The 24,911-nt window shown below is 46.3% G+C and overlaps 1 protein-coding gene across 1 annotated transcript in view; it reads left to right on the top strand.

Annotated features, from left to right (window-relative positions):
• vapb (VAMP (vesicle-associated membrane protein)-associated protein B and C) overlaps positions 1–23,898 on the top strand; it is a 31,232-nt gene extending 7,334 nt beyond the window's left edge. Inside the window, exons 2-6 of the mRNA XM_056274498.1 lie at positions 10,929–11,081; positions 16,744–16,847; positions 19,290–19,370; positions 22,102–22,281; positions 23,516–23,898. Coding sequence (XP_056130473.1) covers positions 10,929–11,081; positions 16,744–16,847; positions 19,290–19,370; positions 22,102–22,281; positions 23,516–23,677 — 680 coding nt within the window. The 3' untranslated portion in view covers positions 23,678–23,898. The remainder of the gene's footprint in view (positions 1–10,928; positions 11,082–16,743; positions 16,848–19,289; positions 19,371–22,101; positions 22,282–23,515) is intronic.
• The last annotated feature ends 1,013 nt before the right edge of the window (positions 23,899–24,911 follow it).

Genomic DNA, 24,911 nt, shown 5'->3' with positions numbered 1-24,911 from the left:
TCTGCAAGAAAGACTCGGATGCCGCTGCCTCATCCCTCGCCTAAGCCTCTCTAACCACTACACGACCCTGTCTGACAACACTCCGGTCCACCAAGCTTATGTTCCTGTGGCTTCGACTCATCCCGATCTAGACACCTCTACAAAAACAGCACCTGCCAAACACTCCAGCTTCCCCACCACTAGCAGTTAGAAGTTTTCAGATGGCTCACCATCCTACTGTGAAGCCAAAACAAGAGCCCTCATCCCGGGTAATGACCTCCTCGTCCCGTCATAAGATCCTGAATGAGGCCGTGATCAGACTCTCTGGAAGTCTTCCTTCTCCCAAGCCGGTAGGGAAATCCATTCTCAGAGCTGATGTCGCTGCCTCGCCACAACACTTGCCTGCTCGGACACCGAAACCCCAGTCAGCAATTTCAACACACAGTGTGGATCGTGCACTCCTACTATAAGAACTCACAGCCGACATCCCCTTGTCCCCTCTCCTCCCCAGCCACATTAATAGTTGGGGATTTCATAATCAGGAACATCACTTTCTTCAATGCAGCCACGCACCCTTTCCCTAGAGCCACAGTCCCTGATATCCTGGATAAGCTCTCAGGGCTGCTGCACTCACTGCCGTCCTCCACTAATCAAGTGATCGTTCATGTGGGGAGAAACGATGCAGCTCATCAGCAGTCTGAACTTACATAAAAGGATTTTAATGACATGTTTAGCTTTCTAAGTACTTGTGGAAAGTCTGTTTTTATTTCCGGTCCTATTCCCACACTGGCCAGTGGAGCAGGGCATTTCAGCAGAATTTTCAGCCTCCATACTTGGTTCCAATCTGCCTAAAGTACTCAAAATATAGGTTTGATTGACAATTTTAATCTGTTTTTGGGATTGCGTCTCCCTCTTCAGGACTGACTTGAGTTCACCCAAACAGGCTGGGTAGCCAAATGCTAGCAGCCAATTTGCAGCATGCCCTACAGTCCTCTCTACGTGACTGACAGTTTACATCCCACACTTCCTTCGCGGAATCTTCATCTTCGCCCATGGTGGCACCCCGCAGTACTGTTCCCCCTGCTAGCTCCCCCCTCTGTCCTCATCTGTCATTACCCTGTCAACGGGAGTTTTTCCCATAGAGACAATCAATTAGCACAGGGCCTCTCGTCCACACAACATATCTAATGGCAGAAATGATAACAACCTAATATTTGGAGCAAATACCTGCAATTTACATACGTCCTATTGGCTGTATTCCTGTTTCTTTCCCCTCTTCTTTGACATCAAACAATTTTGGCCTCTTGAATGTAAGGTGTCTTGGTAATAAGTCCTTTAGCATCAAGGATTTTATTGTTTCTAATGAGCTGGACTTTTTATGATTACTGAGACATGGCTGTCCCCAGGGGACACTGTTCCCTGATTGATGCTAGGCCCCCTGATTTTGCATATTTTCATATTACCAGGCCCTCTGGTAGAGGGGAGTGGCCTAGCTGTTTTTTAGAAGTTAGGTCTTAAGTGCCACCCTGTTACTTTTGGTCATTCTATTTCCTTTGAGGTTTTAAGTTTCTTCATCATGCCCCCCCCCCTTTTTACTGTGCATTTTAATTTATAGGCCCCATAATTCAGTTAGTTTTATTTCTGAGCTTCTATCTATTGTCATGCCTTAATATGACAGGGTGCTTATTCTTGGTGATTCTAATATTCATGTATGTTGTCCTTCCCATTCCCTCACCTCACATTTTTTAGATCTTATAGACTCTGAACCTCATTCAATCGGTAAAAGGGGCCACACATTCCAAAGTTCACATCTTAAGACTTTGTACTCTCATCTGGTTTCTGTCTTGAGTGTCTTAATCTGTTGGATATGCTTGTGACTTACCATAAAGCTGTTGTTTTTAAAGCTCCACTACAGCTCTCTAGTCCTAGTCTCTACCCTACAACATGTTCTTGCATTCTCAATGCTGGTTTTGCAGTTAAATTCTGTGATGCTCTTAATTCATCGTCCTTTAATTCCACTATATCCCCTCACAATCCAGGTGCACTGTTAAATAGTGTTGTACGGTAAACCGGTACTGAAAAAGTACAGCGGTACAAGAGTTTTGAAAATGGTACTATACCAGCATTTTGAAAAAAGATATTTTTATTATGAGAACGGCTATTTGATCTGGCTAATAGGAATCTGTCTCTTTAAGCACAATGCTGACAGCGGTGAAGTTACGCTAGTGGTGTGAGTGATGTTGTGGGACACAACCCTGACTGAGTTTGTAATGCAAGTCGCAGCAAGCGTGAAGTGAGTTGAGAACAATGGCAGAGAGAGCGGACCACTTTTTCGCATTGTTCAGAGACCAGACTTGACGAGATGGCAGCAGCTTCAGCAACACCTGAACTCGTTGACAAAGAGGGGGCCTGAAGTGGAATATGGAGCTATTTCGTCTTTAAAGTGGACAAAAAAGGCGAGCCCATAAACACAGCAGCACCGCTGTGCAAGTGGTGTTTTAAAGTGTGTCGCGCAAAAGGAGGCAACACGTCAAACCTGGCCAAACATCTGTTGGACAAACATCCCGACCTTTTCAAGGAATTCAGAGACTGACAGGTGATAGTTGACTAGTTCACTCCCCTATTATGTCCATGAAAAAAATAGTGATCGAAAAGCCTCTCCGCAGTAATAATATACATACTCATACATAGCCTACATATTTGCGTAGTGCTGAAAGTGTCATCCATGATGTCGTATGCAAATAATGGTGTCGGAGACACTGTCACTTAACTGCGGAGAGACATTTCGATCCTGCATATGCACCAAGCTAGCAAACAAGTCATCACAACATCCCCTGTACCCACAACAGAAACTAATTAATGTACACGTGCAACTCTATATAGGGAAGTCACAAACATGATTTTATACAGAGATTTGGCCATTGCCCATTTCATGTATACTGTATAAAGAAAGCATTGGAACTCTTCTTTTCTTAGCATATAATATGACATAACCTAGTCACTAGGTTATGATATGTCTAATCAGTCTCATCTAAATGTTTTCTAGGTATGGTATCTCACCAACTAATTAGGCTCTCTGCTACGACGAATTCATCACCATAAATGTTCTAACCCTGTTTTTTTCCAACTACAGAACTGGCACTAGAGTCCAAAGACACTGAAAGGCTCAACAGGGCAGTGGCAGAGTTCTTCTGTATGGACCAAGTGCCAGTATATGTAGTTGAGAAAGCTGTGTTCAGAAACCTTGTACACAACCTGGACAAAAGGTATGACCTCCCCATGTATAATGAAATTCCCAAGGTGTATGGTGAGACAAGGTATCAGTGCACAGCTGACATCAAAGCCATTCTTCTCCTGCAATATGGACCTCTGGACCAGCAGAACTGTAAACACATACATGGCTGTAACAATCCAGTTCATCACAGAATCCCGGGAAATGCAGTCATGGTGCTTAGGATGCTCTGCATTGCACTCTGACCATAGAGCTGACAGTCTGAAGGAAGCCCTGGATGATATTGTGACAGATTCCTGGGGCTAGATATGGCCAAAATGTCTGGTATCACAACAGATAATGCTTCTAACAACAGCAAGGCTTTTGCTGACTACACCTGCATACCCTGTTTTGACCACAATCTGCATTAGTCAGCCAAGAAAGCCATAAACATTGATTGTGTGGCAAGCTGTCTTTCCCGACTCTGCACGACTGTCTCTGGCTTCTCAAGATCTAATAAGATGTCAAGACTGCTGAAAGACAAACAGAAATCTTCAAAGTTGCCACAGCGTACACTAATTCATGATGAGCCCACCCAATGGAGTTCCACCTATGATATGGTGGATCAATTTTGTGAGCAACAGCAAGCAGTCTCTGCTGTTCTGGCTGAGGACAGAAAGAAGTGGCACCTGATGCCCAGAGACACAGACATGACAACTTTGGAAACAGTGAGGGATGTCTTGGCTCCACTCAGTGATTTCACAGATGCCCTAAGTGGAGAGAAAGAAACAACTCTCTCATCAGTCCTGCCACTCATGTGGAAGATAAGAGCCTGCCTGAAAGATGAGGACAATGACAGTCCACTAACGCTGGAAATGAAGCAGAGAATTAGAAAAGAGATATGATGAGCATGAGCTGAAGATGACACTAAACATCTCCACTTAGATCCTAGATCCAAGATTTAAGAGCACTTTTGTTACTATGGAAGGGGAAGTTAAGAGGGAACTGCTCCTAAAAGCCGAGACAGTTAAGCTTCCTAGGGAGAACAGTCAGGGGCAGCAAGAAGACTTGGAGGACAATAGAGGAGCAGCTGCTGCAGCAAAGAGAAAAAGAAGTGATCTAAGAAGTTTGCTCTGTAGTATCACCTCAGAAAAGAAGGGGGCTGATAGTTCTGAAACAAGACAAGATTCTTCCACACCCACAACACACCAGTAGATGGTGAGATCACAGACCATAAACAATTAAGAGACATCAGCCCTGCAGAGGACCCCCTGATTTGGTGGAGTCAACATGAGGCACACCTGCCCATCCTGGCTAACTTTGCAAAACAGTATCTGTGTATTCCAGCATCAAGCTGTGCATCTTGAACGTGTCTTTAGCACATTTGGAAATATCTGCTGTGCTAGGCATTCTAGACTGAGGGAGGAAAATTTAGACACCCTTGTTTTCTTGGCCAAAAATCTAAACAAGGCAAAGGGACTGAGTAACAAATGAAAAACAGCCAGCCACTCTAGGACTACGGTTTAGGCTGAGTAGTGACAAAATACCATTCAAACCATTTGTGCTGCTATGTTAGTTGGGCTATTAATGTTCTAATGTTGTCATAGATCTCACTGCGTTGAATGTAATTTCTTATTGTTTCAATATATACAAATCTGTTTTGAATTGTGACAAAGAAAAGTTGTTCAGAATTAAGATAAAGCTCAGTGGCCAAGTTGACAATACTTTTCTTGACCGAGAAAAAAGAAATTACACAGCCAAGATTTAGGATAGGTTAGAGGTAACTGAAAAGTTTGAGATTATGCTGCTATTTTAGTTAACTCGGATTATTGTCATTTTACATTAAAGGCCATTGCTTTAATTTATTGTTCTCATTGTTCTAAAAGTTTGTGTTTTGGCTGAAAACATTGTCCAGTTTTGAAATAAAGCACAATAGTGATATATGAGAGTGTTTCCCCCTTAAAAAAAAAAAAGAAAAAAAAAAGTTTAGAAAAGTATCAAAATTCATGTCTTGGTAATGGTATCGGTATCAAAATAAAAATGTTGGTGTCGTGACAACACTAGTGTTAAATTCATTCAATGATCAGTGCCTATCCATCATCGACAAAATTGCACCATTTAAAACTTGCGAAAAAAAAATCAGATAACCTCCCCTGACTGAATGATCACACTTGAGCCCTTAAAATACTCTGTAGAAAATCTGAATGACAATGGAGGGTCAACAAGTCTGAAGTAGCACATAACACCCTTAAAAGCCAAATGTTAAATGACCAGAAAGCAGTTAAGGATGCGAGATCAGCTTACTTCTCTGACTTGATATCTAGGAAAACCACAATCCTAAAGTTCTTTTGATTCTGTTTTTCTTTCTGATTGATTCTGTTATTAGCGGTCCCTCCACTTCTTTTTCTGAACCTGATGTTGAGCTGTCCGAAAATTTTCTCGCTCATTTTGTATATAAGGTGGCGAATATCAGGTCCCAAATCCAGCCTGACCCTTGCATTCTTTCCATTGCCCATGTTAATTCTGCCTCTTTAACCCAGTTTCAACCCATTACAATTTCAGTGTTAGAGAGTACAGTCTCCCATATGAACTCCTCCTTCTGCATCTTAGACATCATCCCCACTAAGCTGCTCAAGGAGGTATTTTCTACTGTTAGCCCTGTTATTCTGCAAATTTTTAATAATTCTCTGGCGTCTGGTTCTTTTCCAGACTGTTTTAAGCATGCCATTTGCTATAGAAACCTAATTTGGATTCCCTGTCCTGAAGTAACTACAGACCAATCTCTAAATTGGCTTTTTTTTATCTAAGGTTCTGGAGAAAGTAATTTCATCTCAACTGATATCTTTTATGAATACTATTAGTGTTTTTAACACTAATAGTATTCTAATGGTTTCAGTCATTAGGCAACTGTATTGTACTGTGTTGTTTAGGGGTGGGGATTCCTGTACTGTGTTGTTTAGGGGTGGGGATTCCTGCAGTCAGTTTAGAGTGAAGTTGTCCCTTAGTTGAGTGATGTAAGGAATCTGTCAGTAAACGTATCCAGTTGAACCGATTCAACCTTCTTTGAGTGTTTTTAAGTTTCCAGCCTGGTTTTAGAGCACTTCATCGCACTGAGAGCTCTTGTTAAGGTTACTAATGACCTATTGCTGACTGCAGAGGTGACTGCTCGATTTTAGTTCTTTTAGATTTAAATGCTGCTTTTGGCACAGTTGATCACAGTATCCTCTTACATGGCTTGGAGACTTTGGTAGGCATCAAGGGCTTGGCTTTTAGTTTATTACGCTCATACCTCTTCAAAAGGACTTTTTCTGTTGTTCTGGATAACTCTACTTCCTCGATGTCTCAATTGAGTTGTGATGTCCCTCAAGGCTCAGTTCTTGACCCCCATCTGTTTTCTATGTACATGTTTTTTATATGAAAGGGAAGGATTACAAGATGGTAGTGAGACCAACTGTGTTGTATGGTTTGGAGATGATGGCACTGACGAAAAGACAGGAGGTGGAGCTGGAGGTGGCAGAATTGAAGATGCTAAGATTTTCGTTGGGAGTGACGAAGAAGGGACAGGATTAGGAATGAGTATATTAGAGGGACAGCTCAGGTTGGACAGTTTGGAGACAAAGCAACAGAGGCAAGATTGAGATGGTTTGTGCGGAAGAGAGATGCTGGTTATATTGGGAGAAGGATGCTGAATATATTGGGAGATATTTGGAGAAGGATGCTGAATATGGAGCTGCCAGGCAAGAAGAAAAGAGGAAGGCCAAAGAGGTTTATGGATGTGGTGAGGGAGGACATGCAGGTGGCTGGCATGACAGAGGAAGATGCAGAGGACAGGAAGAGAAGGAAATGGATGATCCACTGTGGTGACCCCTAACAGGAGCAGCTGAAAGTAGTAGTAGTAGTAGTAGTTCTTCTGTTACAAGCTTTTTTATGTGGACATGCCAGTGACGAAATTGGGGGGAAAAAGATGATTTAAAAGGGATTAAAGGTGGACACCAGAGACTTTGATACTTCCTTGTCTTTGGCTTTTTCTGTTGTTGTTTTGCCTTTTGGTTGTATTTAGAGTGTTTATCTAGGTCTGTTGTTAAACGATAAGTACTACTTAGGGGCACATTGATTTGCAATATTCATAACTATTGATGGTTGGCTTCTTGATCACATGGTAGTCATGCTAGTCTGTATTGTAACTGCACACTACTTCAGTGTATTGGTTTGGACAAGCCGTGTGTGCATATACAACTTAAAAATATTTGTAATACCATTTAAAAGCATTTGTTTTCCTCCTGTATTATTCACTTTTTATGTTTTTCACTTGAGATAGCAGTAGTAACAGTACATATGAACATAGTGTTAGATGCAAGATAGAAATGTCATCTTGGGCTCAAATTGAAGCTTATGAACTTGGGAAGTTTTCTATTTTCAAGCGAGGCAGTGATATTCACCAGAAAGTGTGGGAAAATAACCCCCCCCCCATTCTCCACAATTGTTCATGGCCAATTACCCCACTCTTCTGAGCCGTCCCAGTCGCTGCTCCACCCTCTCTGCTGAGCCGGGGAGGGCTGCAGACTACCACATGCCTCCTCCGATACATGTAGAGTCGTCAGCTGCTTCTTTTCACCTGACAGTGAGGAGTTTCACCAGGGGGACGTAGCCAGTGGGAGGATCATGCTATTGTCCCCAGTCCCCCCCCCCCCAAACAGGCGCCCCCGACTGGCCAGAGGAGGCGCTAGTGCAACGACCAAGACACATACCCACATCCGGCTTCCCACCCGCAGACATGGCCAATTGTGTCTGTAGGGACGCCCGACCAAGCCAGAGGCAACACGGGGATTTGAACCAGGATCCCCGTGTTGGTAGGCAATGGAATAGACCGCTACGCTACCCGGACGCCCCCTAGTTTTTGTTTTTACCAGGGAGAATTTGGGACTGTTCAGGAAAACATTAAAGATCAACAAAATACCCCAATGTAGAGATCGCAGCCCCATCTGAGATTTAAAAAATAACAGAATCTGGGGGAAAATGTTGGGATGGGCTACAGGTTTCAAACTACAGCCTGCAGGGGTTTTTTTGTTTGTTTGTTTGTTGTTGTTTTTTTTACCTTTGGGAAAAGCTCATTCTACTCTGGACAATGCTCGAGTCGACAGGAATTATGGAGGGAAGCGAGAGTGCTAATTCTATAAACTAACTATTATATATATATATATATATATATATATAACTCTATAGAAAACTAGAAAATCAAACAAAAACTTTAAAAAACTATCAAATTAGAACTACTGAAAAAGACAAAAATATGTAACTGGTTTGTTTCTGTTGATAACTGTGTCTGTTCTCTCTCTCGCTCTCTTACAACTCACTCAAACACTCCTCTCCTCAACGGAAGAATTTGAATTTTTTTTATTTATAGTAGAAGGTGGAAGGGCATAGCCGGGGGGTTGTGACTCATATCACATCACATAGTCAAGCCCATGACAATCTGTGGTTGTAATAACACAGTTATAACCACAGAAGCGGCACTTCGCTGAAATTCACTGCTTTGGATATAGACGGTGTAGATTGCACTAAAATGTCAAGATCAGGGTCGATGTCTCTGACTTGGATGTGTCCAAGTGCATCGGTATTCGGTGAAGATAAGTTGTGTTAGTGCTGTGCAGTCCTTTAAAAACATGTTGCTGAATTTATATTGGAATATTGGTTATTCAAACCCTACGTCTTCTGGCTGGCCATAGAGAAAATATGCAGCAATGCAAAATAAAGTCACAAATTTCTTCTCTTGTGTGCCGATTATAGATAACTGCCATAATCGGCGTGTAAGGCATATAAAATTACAAGGAAGAAGGTGATTTGTAAATTTGTGTGGCGGCACTTTTCATATACTGACTAAACTTCATCCCTGGTATGTCAGTGTTTTGTTATGCAAACATTTCACACACTTGAACAGCCTCTGTCAACAAGGCTCATAGGTCTGTTACCAAGGCCCGACTCTACGGAGAAACTGGTGAACATCTGCATGAAGTCGTTGACAATTGCACACCCGAAAATGTATGGCAGTGCTTCAAATGTAAGATATCGCTCTAAATTTCGAGAAAACTGTCTCACCCTATTAATGTCACAGTGCTCAAATTCAGCACAATCCTTTTTGGTCTCTTGCCGTGAGTAGGCAGAAACTGTCAGTGAACTTTACAGGAAAAATGAAGCCCCAAGTCTAAGTCAGTATTTGGACATGATTTTGTAAACCTGGCCTGTTTCTTTTGAACTTATGTAAGGAGCAGTGCCTGCCTGAGGGGTATTTTTTTTTTCTTCCTTCTCTTATGTCAGTACTTTTTCTCAATCCAGTGCTTCTTCCGCAGCACTTCTGCAGCAGCTTATGTTGGCTTTGCATTTCAGTGGTTTTTTTGATCAGCTGACCCTCACTTTGTTTGAGTAGAGCGTTGCTCCCTTGATTTTTTTTTTTTTACATTTTATTTTAAGATACTTTATTGATCCCCGTAGGGAAATTGCGTTCTGCATTTAGCCCATCCTAGCTGTGTAGCTAGGGGCAGTGGGCAGCTGCTGTGCAGCGCCCGGGGACCAACTCCAGTTCGCCTTGCCATGCCTCGGTCAGGGGCACAGACAGGAGTATTAACCCTAACATGCATGTCTTTGTGATGGCGGGGGAAACTGGAGCACCTGGAGAAAACCCACCCATGCAAACTCCACACAGAGGACAACCTGAGATGACCCCCCCCCCAAGATTGGACAACCCCGGGGTTCGGACCCAGAACCTTCTTGCTGTGAGGCGATAGCGCTAACCACTGGGCCACCATGCCGTCCAATCATCCTATCGTATTGTCGTACTGTGTACAAATACTACACACCTTCTACAGGCTCCGGGGTTCGGACCCAGGACCTTCTTGCTGTGAGGCGATAGCGCTAACCACTGGGCCACCATGCCGTCCAATCATCCTATCGTATTGTCGTACTGTGTACAAATACTACACACCTTCTACAGGCTGCAGGCTCTGACTGTATGCTGGCAATGGTGTCACAGCCTAGCAGCTGTTGTAGCCTTGTTCTTTTCCTCACCTGCTGATGTTCAGTCACGTGACCAGTGTAACTAACCAACTCCACAACGTCATAGCCACGAGCATCAGTTTTGTATAACCTAGCAGAGAAAATGTACTCCTTTTGCTTGTGATTGAAATTGTCTTTTGTTATTATTCACATCCTTTTACTCATTTGATTATTAGTAAGTAGCCTATTTGCTTCTGTATGCTTACTTTTTGGCTTCTCTTAAAAGAAGTGGTTTTACGGGCCCGTTTTTTTTAGTTATCATCTCATCTTTCCACTGTGCTTTACCAATGAGCACATTGTATATAAAGTCAGCTAATTAGTTTTCTACTGCTAATAACCAGTCATTTAGTTTGCCGAGTGTAGGTTATGTTATGTCATTTGGAAATAATTGCAGGGGTTTTTCCCTTTCAGGATGCATTTCATAACACAGAGTCATGACACATTCTCCGCAGATGTAGGATTATGTGACTATCGTCAACGATGTCTCGTTCTTAATCCATTACGTAATTTTCCTAAAGCAATATTCTCAGTTACAAATTAAAAAGTGTTTTTAAGAACTTATGGAATGTGCTCTTGGCAAAAAAAAAAAAAAAACACAACAAAAAACAACCCTGAAACAACCAAAACTGGTTATTCATTTATCTAGCCTAAGTTCTCCCTCTTCTCTCTCCCTCGCCTTTCTCCATAGGTCCATTCTCAGACATGGTCACCACGACTCTCAAGCTCTCCAACCCTACAGACAGAAATGTGTGTTTCAAGGTCAAGACGACGGCACCACGCCGGTACTGCGTCCGGCCAAACAGCGGCATCATCGACGCAGGCACCTCCATCAACGTCTCAGGTAGGTCGGTCACGGCACGATGTCCTCCAGATGGCACACAGTATCAGAGCGGCACCAACGGTACTAACCGTTATTTAATTAGTAATAAACGAAAGCGCATATTCTTGCTCCTGCACTAACCTTTGGCAACAAGCTTAAACGGATAAACACATTCAGCAATGCACTTAACATGCTGATCATTAACCAATGATAACATAGAAAAAGGCTGAAGTCATTGACAAGCTGGAGGACTTTGTTTTCAACATCAAATCATGACTTAACCTCAGTCAGTGAGTCTCTCTTTAGTCTCTCTTTGGCACAAGTGTTTCCATACTACCTAATCACGCAGCGTGATGGGGGAGGATTTACAATGCAGAATAAGGAAGGTTAACAAAAGGCAGTAATACTGGTTGTCAGGGATATTAGAGGGCAGCAACACCAGTTTATAAATGGTACCATGGTGACGAGACAAGCCCCGGGTTATAAACTAAGAGGATCCCATGCGAGGGTAGCCTTCAGTCAGTACTGCACACAGCCTGTCTGGATCTCCTCAGTGTCCTTCTCTTCTGTTGAACCTAATCTAAAAAAAAAAGGGACCGAAAGGATCAGGGTTCGGCACATATGCGACAACATAATAACGTAAGGAAGTTGCTGCCTGATCACATTATTTTTTTCCCCATGGTTCTTCGGGTTTTCCTCCCAGAGTTCACAGGTGTTTCTTCTTTTTACATGAAATCTACTGAGCACACACAAACAAAAACACACATACTCTTATTTTAAGGAACTCCTCTCTAGTAGCCCTCCTTCTCTTCCTTACGCCTCTCCTTTTCCCCTGGTAGGCCTCCTCCCCGGCCATGCTATTTGAGTTAGACAGGTACAATCTAGGGTTTCAAGGCTACACAGCTTCTGCTATGTCCAACCGCATACTCCTTTTACAACTGCCCAGATCTGGTGACACCATTTCGCCCACGTGTCACTTGGGACAAGCGGTCAGTAGTGGGCAACACATTGGCGCGGTCAAGTCTGGTAGCTGCCTTCATTTGTCACCCTCATTAGGCTGACAAAGGTCACCGGTTGGGGTCCCATGGGGATAGCAGCCTGTATGTTGAGAATACCGTCATTTTCACTAACCTTTTCTGTTCGGCATGGCTGCAGTGACTATTCAGTGCTCTAATTGCAATCACAACGGTGTAGGGGTAGGCGATATGGCCAAAATCTATGTAATTTTATATCACGGTAATGGTATAGATAATGATACACTAATTGTTCTGTAAATTCAATTAACACATGGTTTCAAATAACCATACCATACTTCGTCACATTATTTTCTTCTTTTATTTTTTTTTTTTCATCCATTCCATCCATTATCCAAGCCGCTTATCTCAGTCGGGGTTGCGGGAGCCTATCCCCGTAGTCATTGGGCGGCAGGCGCCCAGTGACAATTTTTCCCCCAATTGTACTTGGCCAGTTACCCCACTCTTCCGAGCCTACCAGTCGCTGCTCCACCCCCTCTGCCGATCCGGGGAGGGCTGCAGACTATCACATGCCTCCTCTGGTACATGTGGAGTCACCAGCCGCTTCTTTTCACCTGACAGTGAGGAGTTTCACCAGGGGGACGTAGCGCATGGGAGGATCATACTATTCCCCCTCCCCCCCCGAACAGGCGCCCCCGACCGACCAGAGGAGGCGCTAGTGCAGCGACCAGGACACATACCCACATCGTGTCTGTAGGGATGCCCGACCAAGCCGGAGGTAATACGGGGATTCGAACCAGCGATCCCCACACTGGTAGGCAATGGAATAGAGCGCTACGCTACCCGGCCACCCGTTTTCTTCTTTTATTCGAAACTTCCATACACTGCCTCACATGAGACAAACCTTGAGTCAAACGCATTTCCATCTCCGGCGATGACAGTTTTCTGTTTGGTGTCAGATTTTCTAAATCCAAACTGGGGATGCACCGACTGCAAATTTCTGGACTGATTCCGATTTCTGATTTTTTTAAAAGTCTGACCTGCCGATTCGGATCCCCCCCCCCCCCAAGAACTATAATTGACAGCATTAATGGCAATTTCAATGGTATGTTCACAGTAAAACTTCTTCACTCACGGTGAAGAACTTCCCACCAATGAGATGTTTTAGTGTGTGTGTGTGTGTGTAATTCTGACTGGCACAGGATCGGATCTATCTGAGCCCGACCAGCCGTTCACCAGTCATGGCCGATCAAGCTTAAAACTGTCCCGATTCCGGTCACCGGCCGATCGATCGGTGCATCGCTAATCCTAAACCGTGTCCACACAACAGAAGTCGCACCCATTTTAATAACGAGTTCTTCTCCCTCATCGTGGGTTGTTTGGGATGCCTCCTCCTCCAGGTTTCTCTGTCGTTATGGTGCGTTACCGCCATCAACTGGTATGGAGCGTGTGCTGCTGCCCAAATCACATGAACCCGCTCCTGCAGTTGAAACGGTATTGCCAAATCTCTACCGGTGGGCACATTTCTACCGTCGCACGGTATATACTGTCATGTCGCCCAACCCTAGAACAGTGAACTTAATAGGATGGCCGGGGTCATGGATTCCTGCTCCACAGGGGTTGCCTGTGGAGCAGGAATTGCACACACTCTGAAGTTCCTTTAAAGTAGAAACCCAGGCTTATACTAAATAGCTCCAGCCCTCTTAGGTTTAGGTGATGTAACCGCCTCCATTCCAGTCGGCCTGGAGTCGGGTCTCTTGAGTGCTGAGTATAAACACAGGGACAATGTGGAAATGTACTTCTGTTGGGTACGCTCGGCTAAAAGATACCTGCCCACCCTCGACGTGTCAGTTTGCCGGCTTAGCTTTAGATTTTACATGTAGCCCTCTTGAAGTTTAGTTTTGTTGAGCTTGGTTTGGTCATTGAAAGGTGTGCAGCGTGAAGCCTTAAAATCTTTGTGTTGACAAACATTTACCTGCTTCTGGGAGAACGTCAATGTACTTTTTTCCTTTATGTCAAGAAGTCTGTTGATCTCTGAGGACGTTCCAATATTCCTGTAGAAACGAGGGGGCTAAATAACACTCTTCCCCTACAACTACTTGCACAGGGGTTGTCCGTGCAGAGGCCTCATTTTCCACAGAGTAAAATTCCAGCGTCATCAGCTGTTTCGAGCGAGCAGATTCAAGGGGGCACCCATCATGTGCCACACTTAAATATTTGAGTCCATAGTCATAAACCACCAGAAGATAGCAAGGCACACTGTTTTGGCATCTTCTCCACCCGTTACATCCATAAAATGCACCAGCCTCTTTCACTATTCTAACACACCAAACGGGTTTTGAGAATATGCTATGACCTGTGATTTTTTTTAAATTTTTTTATTTATCTGCCGAAGTGTGCAGTGGGGTAAATATGCCTACCAGATGCAGAGAAAAACACCAACATTCAGCTGGTGGTTATTTACTACCCTGGAATAGGTTTTCTGATCCTTTTGGTTTCTTTTTTTTAACCCCCTAATGAATTTAATTGAACATTAACAAGAACTCTAGAGACCACAATCAGGAGTCTGAGATTAGCGCTGCTACACTTAGAAGCCTAACTATAGAGCAGCTTCATCAGCATAGCTTGTAGGTTTTAGTTAGCTTGTCCCCCAAGACCTGTCTCATGAACACGCTGATTTTATCACTTTTCTTTTTTTTTTTTTTTTGCCCTTCTCACCCTTAAGTGATCGCGTCTCGGTGGACTTGCTGATCCTTGACCGGGTTTTCCTTATTTACAGTAATGAACAAGATGGGCCGAAAGGGCATGAAAGTAGTCCTCTCATTTAAGAAGCTTTGTGAATAGTTTAACATTACATAAAAGCTTACTTAAGCCCAGTTTAATGCCGCTCGACAGCCAGCTACAGCCCTACAAACTGGATGCTCTGTGAATTCAGCTGAACTTATTGGGGGACCGCTGTAAACACTCGAAGGTGACTAATTAATCGAAGCCGCGCTAAGCATCCATTCTCACAGCAGCCGGTTAATTACTAGCCACAGAAAAGGAAACTTTCTGTCACCTTCCTTCCTCCCTTCTCTGATCGCTTCATTTATCATCAACAAGCAGACAAGCAAACGTGCGGATTACGACACCACTTGACCATGTTGACTACAGTTAGCGTCCGTTGTTGTTACGAATGATCGCCCAGTGTGAAGTAAGAATACCAAGTCACACCATCAGAAGAAGAGGAGTTGAGTCAGGGCCTGTTTATAGTCTGCAGACCAAAGATTGTTTCACTCATTTTTTTCCCCCCGCTATGGTTGCTGTTTTTTTTCTTCTTCTCCCCTCCATCTGACCGAATTCGGGCCCTTTCATGTTATTCAGTGTTCCTCAAAGAACTTCCACGCCTTCCTGCTTCCATTCTCCAGTATTGTCCCCTCGGACCCAAGGTGGATGGCCGTGCAAATTGGGTCTGACCGAAACAGGACGTTCTCAATCTGTTCCCGCCGTCTGGTTCTAGTTTGCGATATTGAACTGCTCTGATTGCTGTAATGGCGCACCACCGCTCACTCTTGAGGTTTTTTTTTTTTTCCACTCTGGGGAGAATTGGCATGTACCGTATATGAGAACCATCCTGGTAGCCACATCTGAGGGGTCCAACACTGGCTTTGAAATTAAGAGGTCATTCGTCTTTAATGAAAGCCGAGGGATCACGCATGCACTACACACGGAGCTGGCATCGATATCAGAACTTTGAATTCCCGGCCTCGCGCCATTCTAAAAAACTGCGGTGAGGGGGGGAGGGGGGGGGGAGATCACCCATCAATAGCCATTTTCACCCCTTCTTGACTTGACTGCCATCTCCCTTAGCTAACACACGAGACATAAGAAAGTGATCACTGTAAATCATTGTTACAGCTTTAAAATGCCTCCTTTAGTCATTGGAATGACATCAAGTAACGCGCCACCGACGGCGGGGGACCGATGCCGGGATGGGTTGGAGCAGTCCTCCAAACCCTCCACCCCCACCCCCCACACCTGTTTTTTGTTAAAGCGATGTGTAACGCTACGATGGAAAGCAACAGCCTTGGAAGCTGTTGGAAAGATTACCCCCACGGGGATATTTGTGGATCCATCAGTGTTTCACTGTCATGGTAACATGAACACGGAAATAAATCGTCTCCGCCGTTCCCCCCGTGCAGCGGGGGGGGGGAGGGGGTAAGCAGAGAGGCCTGACGCCGCAGAGGGCCTAGTTTACCGTTTGACAAATATACGTTCATTCGATACTCGCTAATTCCTCGTTTAATCTGAAGAAGTGAACCGGAACGCCGGGTGCCGAGCCGAGCCGAGCCGAGCGCGCGCGGGGGGTGGGGGGGGTGGTCGCTGACATAGAGGTCCGCGGGGTTTAATCGCCGGCATCCTATCGAGTGTTTGCGTCGAGAAGGGCAGAGTTTCACGGCTCCACTTCGCCTGCGAATCAGATTGCGTCCCCCCGCCTGTCAGCCGTGATTCGGGGGATGCTAACAAGATGTCCTTATGACACATTCTCCCGTTCTCCGGAGGGTCTTCGTAATCATTCCGCAGAGGGGAACGAGATAACCAAAAGGGCGAGAGGAAGATGAAAAAAAAAACCCCAACTTTATTAGTGTAAGGAATGCCGAAGATGTGTCTTTTAGATTTGAGGGGTGACTATTTACGCGTTTCCTCCCTGTGTGTTTTCTACATTTCAGTCATGCTGCAGCCCTTCGACTACGATCCTAACGAGAAGAGCAAACACAAGTTCATGGTCCAGTCCATGCTGGCACCGCCCGACATGACGGACATGGAGGGAGTGGTGAGTGTGGACCCTGTCATCTCGCACCGATACACACACACACACATAGGGGGTCAACCAGGAAGTAAGGTTGGGGGCCTGCGTCACAGTAACCAGATACAGTTTAAGTGTGCGGTTTAGTCGCCGCGTCCCTGTCCCCTGTACTGTTGTAAGACGTCTCTGACATGCCAACAAGTGTCCTGAGAATTCAGTGCGAAATTCTGACACACACACTGAATACAGTGGGCTATAACCGCTACGCTGGGATTGGGACGGGGGTTAGAGAAACCCTCGAGGGAACGTTAAGAGGGCGCGTGGTTGGAGGACGATGAAGACGACTTATTCTCCTGGTGGTAAACCTCCCGTCCTCTGCAGCGTCCTCTTCTTTCCCAATTAAAGAAGAGGAGCAGAACATTGGGCGACCCCCTGAGGGACAGACGGGCCTCGAGGAAAACCGACTGTCAGGTTAAACTCACAGTCACAAGCTTTGAGGGTATTACAGACCCACGTATTACTGTTATGTAATCGCTGTAAATATTCCGCATTGTTTCGCTTGTTTGTGTAAATCCGTCCATCACCCAAGCCGCTTAGCCCGACTGGGGTCGCGGCATGCTGGAGCCTATCCCAGCAGTCACTGGGCGGCAGGCGGGGAGACACCCTGGCGCCAGGCCATCGCAGGGCCGACAAACACACACTCACACCTAGGGACCATTTAGTACGGCCGAGTCACCTGACCTGCATGGCTTTGGACTGTGGGAGGAAGCCGGAGCCCCCGGAGGAAACCCCACGCAGACACGGGGAGAACATGCAAACTCCACCCGGAGCACGACCCGGGACGACCCCCAAGGCTAGACTACCCCGGGGCTCGAACCCAGGACCTTCTTGCTGTGAGGCGACCGCGCTAACCACCGCTAAATGGTGTAATTACTAAATGGTTGTGATTTAGGGCTATACAAATAACCGTGACTTGTAGCTGCAAAAGGAACAAGGCTTACACATGCCCAGTGGGTCTGTCCAGTACCGCGGTGTTGTCACGCCTCTACTGCCTGTGTACTGGTTCAGTTAGTTTGAAGGAAGAGAGAGAAGAGAGTTACTCTGCCACTTTCGTTGTGCCAATATTTCCATCTGGTGCAGGAATCAAGCTAGCGACCTTGCTGTTACGAGCTGGAGGGTCTAAAACCCTTTTCACACCTAATTAAAATCCTGGGTTTTTATGGGGATGGCCTTTTGTGTAAAAGGATCTTCCTAGGCACTGGCACAGTATTCTCCTGGTGTGGTGTTGTGTTGTGTGGGTATGTGTGTATGTGTGTGTGAAAGGACCCCACAGAATCACAGCATTCGCATTTTCGATGTATTTCGTTTGACACATCGTGTCAAATACGCAGCCAGTGAAAACACAAATCTCTGTTACAGATACACGCATGCAAAGACAACGGCTTCAAATTCCATCCATTATCCATCCATTATCCAAACCGCTTCTCCTGCTCCCAGGGTCGCGGGGATGCTGGAGCCTATCCCAGCGGTCACTGGGCGGCAGGCGGGCAGACACCCCGGACAGGCCGCCAGGCCGTCACAGGGCCGACACACACACACACTCACACCTAGGGACAATTCAGTACGGCCGAGTCACCTGCCCTACATGTCTTTGGACTGTGGGAGGAGACCGGAGCACCCGGATGAAACCCACGCAGACACGGGGAGAACATGCAAACTCCACACAGAGGACGACCCCGGGGCTTGAACCCGGGACCGTCTCGCTGTGAGGCAACCGCGCTAACCACCGCGCCACCGTGCCGCCCAGCTTCAGATTCTGCTGGTGATATATTGCTCCCTGTTCAAATGCGCCACAGCTGTGGAGTAGCTCATGATGACAACCCCACAAAGCAACTGCAAGTTGTGCAAATATGAACAACATAGAAAAACAAATAGCAACGCAGCGGAATAATCTAGTCCACTCGCCAGTGTTGTCAACGCACTATAAACAAGAAGGCGACGATACGGAGGTGGTCACAGAACAGGACCGAGAACGGTGCAACCGTAACGCAGGGGTTCACTGGGGGTATTTGAAAGGGGGCTTTCCAGGAAAAAGCTGGAATTGACTTGGGGGGGGGGGGTGTGAAACAGTGTTTTATCATCAATCCCTGGAAGAGAGACAGACGGACAGACGGAGTTGAGATAGACAGACACAGACCAACAGAGAAACACACAGACAAGAGATTCAGACAGACAGAGGGACAGAGACAACAACAATAACACATTATTTCAATATCAGATGCACAATAAAAGTATTGGGTTTCTGTTGTTTTGGGACTGCAGTAATATTCCGGGCTGGCTGCAAGTGATGCAGTAATAACGCGTTGGTGCTGAAAAACCAACATTTCATTCTATTCTCTCTCTCTCTCTCTCTCTCTCTCTCTCTCTCTCTCTCTCTCTCTCTCTCTCTCTCTCTCTCTCCGTCTTCAGTGGAAGGAGGCCAAGCCAGAGGAGCTGATGGACTCCAAGCTGAGGTGCATGTTTGAGCTGCCAGTGGAGAACGAGAAAACGGTAGGCACGCCGTGGTTCTCCTCTCCTCCTTTCTCCTCATAGCCTCCATGTTTATTTCTTCTCCTCCCTAGTCTGTTTCTCCTCTCATCACTGCCGGGCTGCACTAGTCCTCTCTCTCCCTCTCCCTCCCTCCTTCCCTTATTCTCTTCCTCTCTCTGTCTTACGGCTCCCCTGTCTTTCTCAATCTTCCTCTTTCAACTCGCTTCCTCTTCACGTTCCCTACCTTCCTTCCTTCCTCCTGCTCTCCCTCTCCCTCCGTTTTCACATTTTCTCTCTGTCACTCTCCGTTATCCCCCAATCTCTTAAATGATCATTCCCCGGGAACTCTTCTCTCACCAGCTCTCATGGCCTCCCCCCCCCCTCTCTTGCTCTCTCTCCCCCCGTTTATCTTTTTTCTCTCTCTTTATTCTGTTCCACTCTGCCTTTCTCTCTCTCTCCTGTCTTTTCCAATATTTCCCTCCCTTCTCTCAACTGTCTCACTTTCATGCTCTCTCTCTCTTGCTGTGCTAGAACACGCTCTCTCTCGTTCTTTCTTTCTCCCTCTCTCCCGCCTTCCCTTATTCTCGTCCTCTCTCTGTCTTATGGCTCCCGTCTACCTCAATCTTCCTCTTTCAACTCTCCTCCCCTTCTCTTCACTTTTCCTACCTTCCTTCCTCCCGCTCTCTCTTCCTCCATTTTCACACTTTCTCTCTCTCTCACTCTCCGTTATCCCCCAATCTCTTCAATGATCATTCCCCAGGAACTCTTCTCTCACCAGCTCTCATGGCCTCCCTCTCTCTCTCCCTCTCTCTCTTCTCCCGTTTCTTTTTTCTCTCTTTATTCTGTTTCTCTCTAGCTCTCTCCTGTCTTCCCCAACATTTCCCTCCCTTCTCTCAACTGTCTCACTTTCATGCGCTCTCTCTCTCTCGCTGTGCTAGAACTCTCTCTCTCTCTCTCTCTCTCTCTCTCTCTCTCTCTCTCTTTCTGTGCTAGAACTCTCTCTCTCTCTCTCTCTCTCTCTCTCTCTGTCTCTTGCTGTGCTTGAACACTCTTTCTTTCTCTTTCTCCCTCCCTCCCTCCCTCCCTTATTCTCTTCTTCTGTCTGTCTTATGGCTCCCCTGTCTTTCTCAATCTTCCTCTTTCGACTCTCTTCCCCTTCTCTTCCTCTTCACTTTTCCTACCTTCCTTCCTTCTGCTTTCTCCATTTTCACACTTTCTCTCTGTCACTCTCCGTTATCCCCAATCTCTTAAATGATCATATCCCAGGAACTCTTCTCTCACCAGCTCTCATGGCCTCCCCCCTCTCTCTCTCTTCTGTTTCTCTTTTTTCTCTCTTTATTCTGTTCCACTCTGCCTTTCTCTCTCCTGTCTTTCCCAGTATTTCCGTCCCTTCTCTCACCTGTCTCACTTTCATGTGCTCTCTCGCTTACTGTGCTAGAACACTCTCTCTGTCTCTCTCTAGCTGTGCTAGAACGCTCTGTCTCTAGCTGTGCTAGAACTCTCTCTGTTTCTCTCTCTCTCTCTTGCTGTGCTAGAACACTGCCTGTGTTTACATCTAAGCATTGCACAAATTTTAGGCAAATTTTTGAAGTGTTGCCAACGAAAATGCCAAATAGTGTGCTCTTCCATTAACTAGTGTTGTGTAAAGAAACGGCCTCCATGTGCAAAGGGTGCAACCAGACTACATCATCAAAAGAGTGCCAATAACAGTTGCTCAGAAACAGCAACTAGCACAACGGCTAACAAGTGCTAACGCTCAGAGGAGGCGAGTTGTCAGGACTGTTGAGAGTCATCATTGTGCGTTCTTGTCAGCTGTACCTGGTCTTATTCCATGCTGTCCAAAAGACAAAGACAAGGAAATGTATTTGACACTTATATTTGGCTGCAAAGCAATGGCTATCAACTTCATCCCCTACGTCACCATTTAGTCGAACAGTTCCGTCCCCATCACCCTGTAAAACTGTCTGTGTAATGTTTGGGATTTTTTTCCATCAACATTTTTCATTTTCATCTTAAAAACACGCTGATGGAAATGTCGCACCTGTGTGATGTTTCATCTCTCGCAGACTTCCTATTCTTCCTCTCTCGCTCTCTCTCGCTCTCTCTCGCTCCATCTCTTTCTCCACACCCCCCATGCCCTAGCTCTGCCCTCCCCTAGCGGCAGCCCTTAAATGGCCGCCCTCTCCGTCCTCACACGCAGGTTATTGTTATTCTGGTTCCGCTCGCGCCACGCACAGCCGTGGAGGTTATCTCCTCATGAGAGGAACCTGACGGCTTCGCCAGCACCCGGAGGATGAAAACACAGCCTCTTGTTGATGGCGTTTTCTATTCACCATGAGCTGCAAGACACCCACACCTCCCAGTCGACACAATGCACCACAGAGTGCATTTGAGAGATACTGCTAATAGGAACCAGCTTGAGCCACCTATGGAGGGCGCCCGTAGGTGAACTCTCACAAACAGAGACAGACAGACAGCTAGATAGATAGATAGATAGATAGATAGATAGATAGATAGATAGATAGATAGATAGATAGATAGACAGCTAGATAGATAGATAGATAGATAGATAGATAGATAGATAGATAGATAGATAGATAGATAGATAGATAGACTGATTGATTGACTGTGAGCATTATCTGTGTATGTGTGAGCCCGCAGGTGCTCATGTGCTCATTATGTAGCCTACTCCTGTGTCTCCAGGTATAAAAATATGGCACATCTCCTCACTCCTCTCTAACCCTTCTTACAGCACGACATGGAGTCCAACAAGATGATGTCATCCAGCCTGCTGAAGTCGGAGTCCTCCACGCTGTCCATGAAGTCCATGGGCTCCACCCTGGACGACGGCGAGGTGAAGAAGATCATGGAGGAGTGTAAGAGGCTGCAGATGGAGGCCCAGAGGCTACGGGAAGAGAACAAACAGATCAGGGTGGGTTTGACGACCCCAGATCCAGAGTCGCTTCTGATCTGTTGTCAAAAGAAACATGAAATGGCTTGCATGGCTTTTTTAAGGGTTGACAAGAGCAGTTAAGGTATTTACAATGATCAGTAGGTCTCATTGGAACTAAAGGTATTTACCATATTAGTGGTCCGCAAAGCAACTGTGCTGCTTATTTTGGGGCATCGGTCAGAAATAGACATTCCAGTTGCTCAGCGTAAGCCAAGAAAGGACAGCGGTTCTCACAGCACTGATGACTGCTGCCCCAGCTGTACGTCTGTGGTCATCCCTGTCCTTCATGACTGAGTCATCGTACTGGGTCATATTCACAGGATAGACAGTCTGATCACAGGGGAGGCCGATTCACACAAATAATGTTACTGTCCGCCGCTTGATCCCGCTACTTCAATCCGAATAGAAACAGAGGGAACTCGAGCGCAAGGTCTGGGGCAAGTACAAGTACCCTCAAATCCACGATCGGTGGCAGACCCTCTTGATCCTAAAGCTCGTGAGGCGACTTTTTGCTCGTTAATGAATACGCCATCAATCACGGCTATCACTAAAGCGGGGTTTGGTATTCGGCTTTTTTAAAAGGACTGGCTCGCGATGAAGTCACACCAACAAACGTATCCAGGCGCACACACACACATACACACACACAACACACACACACACACACACACACACACACACACCACAGACAGCCAAGTGAGAGCCCCCCACCCCCAAACATCACTGTCTCCCCTTTAACTGTTGCCAGAGGCAGAACGACTGTTGGCCGCTCTTGCGGCCGAGATTAAACTAACAGAGAACCCCCCCCCACCCCCACCCCCACCCGCTGCTGGGAAATGAAGTGTGTTAAAGCCTGGCGCCTTTCGCAGTCCTCCAGGGGACCGGGTCAGATGGAGAGTTAGGCATATCCCGTGTCTTTGAATGAACGGATGAACGCCGTCTTATCTCTCGGGCTGATTGACACTCCGACCTGCTCTCTTTTCCTTGCGGGCGTCCTTCATCTCACGTCTGTCTCTCTCTCTCTCTCTCTCTCTCTCCCTTTCTTCTTAAATGTCCCCCCCCTCCTCGTACTTCACCTCCCCCCTTCCCACTGTTTTCTGTCTGTCACCGTTATTCTTTTTTTATTATACCGCACCAACGTCTCCCTTTGTTTTTTAACCCTTTTCTTCTCACCCCTCTCCTTTCCTGTCCCCCCCCCCCCCCCCAATTCCAGGAGGATGACGGCCTGCGAATGAGGAAGACCAACGTGATGTCATCTCAGCACCCCTCCGCCTCTGTTGCCGTGGTGAAGGAGGAAGGGCTGAGCGCCCGCATGATGGCACTCATCGTGCTCTTCTTTGTAGTGGGCGTCGTCGTGGGCAAGTTGGTCTTGTAGAGAGAGAGAGAGAGAGAGAGAGAGAGAGAGAGAGAGAGAGAGAGATGGAGAGAGGGAGAAAGAGAGAGAGAGAGAGGGAGAGATGGAGAAAGAGAGAGAGAGTGCAGCGCGATTCGGTCGGCCGCAGCATGCTTTTAGGATGGGAGGGGATGGGGACGAAAACAGACAAAACAAAAACAAACACTAGATCTTGCATTCTGGTTCGGAAATGCCACGGTCCGTTGGCGGGGGAGGGGGGGGGGGTTGGGAGGTGTGCTAGTTTTGATCCGGTCTCATTTATGTAAAAATTTCAAAGGAAACTGTACGGGGGGGGGGGGGGTAAACGAGTCAACATGTTATGAACAAACAAACCCAACTGTTCAAGGTCTTTCCTCTGAGTAATCATTACATAATATTCTTGGCCCACTTTCCAAAGATTCTCACACACACACACACACACACACACACACACACACACACACACACACACGCACACGCACACACACACGATTAGTTGTGGGGGGGTTAACGGAGACGTGATTTGATGCCTGCGATGTAGACCGAGGGATTTTCTAACACTATCGAGGCCACTGGGTGACACGATGGAGTCGGTTTGTGTTGTGCGAACGTCATTTTCTTTCTCTACGTGATGGAAGTCAGAGCGTACATATACGTAACCCCCCCCCATCCCCCCCCCCCCCCAACTGTACAGTATCTCCAGGTCTGCCGTGTTCCTTCCCACAAAAGCCCCTTTCAGGAGGGGATTTAACCATGAGCGGTTCCAGAGGGAAGGGTAGGAGTCACACACAAACACACACGGGGGGGGGGGGGGGGGCTATTGTCAATTAAACTGAATCGTCAAGTCCATTTTATTTGTACAGCCCAGTGTTACAAATTTGCCTCAATGGGGTTTACAGCAACACATCCTGTCCTTAGACCCCCGCATCGGGTGAGGAGCGACTCCCTGAAACCCCCCTTTAACGGGGAGAACAGGAAGAAGCCTCCGAACCGGGAATCGTCCAATCAAAAGGCTTTGTGTAAACCGGCTCGTCTGTTGATTGGAGAAAACCCTGGATCGATATATCACACACAGCAACATAGGTATGGTCTTCCCTCTTTTTTTGTAAACCCCCCCCCCCCCCCGCCCACACACATACACACACACCGGGCCTAGTTCCCTTTCCTCATCCCTTAATGTTCACTAATTTCCTAGCTGGCTGAAGAGATGCTTGACTGCATGCATACACAGAGAGTG

This window comes from Lampris incognitus, chromosome 2 (genome assembly GCF_029633865.1).
Source record: "Lampris incognitus isolate fLamInc1 chromosome 2, fLamInc1.hap2, whole genome shotgun sequence".
NCBI classification, from domain to species: Eukaryota; Metazoa; Chordata; class Actinopteri; order Lampriformes; family Lampridae; genus Lampris; species Lampris incognitus.
The sequence above is the reverse complement of the archived record's forward strand: the minus strand, read 5'-3'. Positions and strand labels throughout refer to the sequence as shown.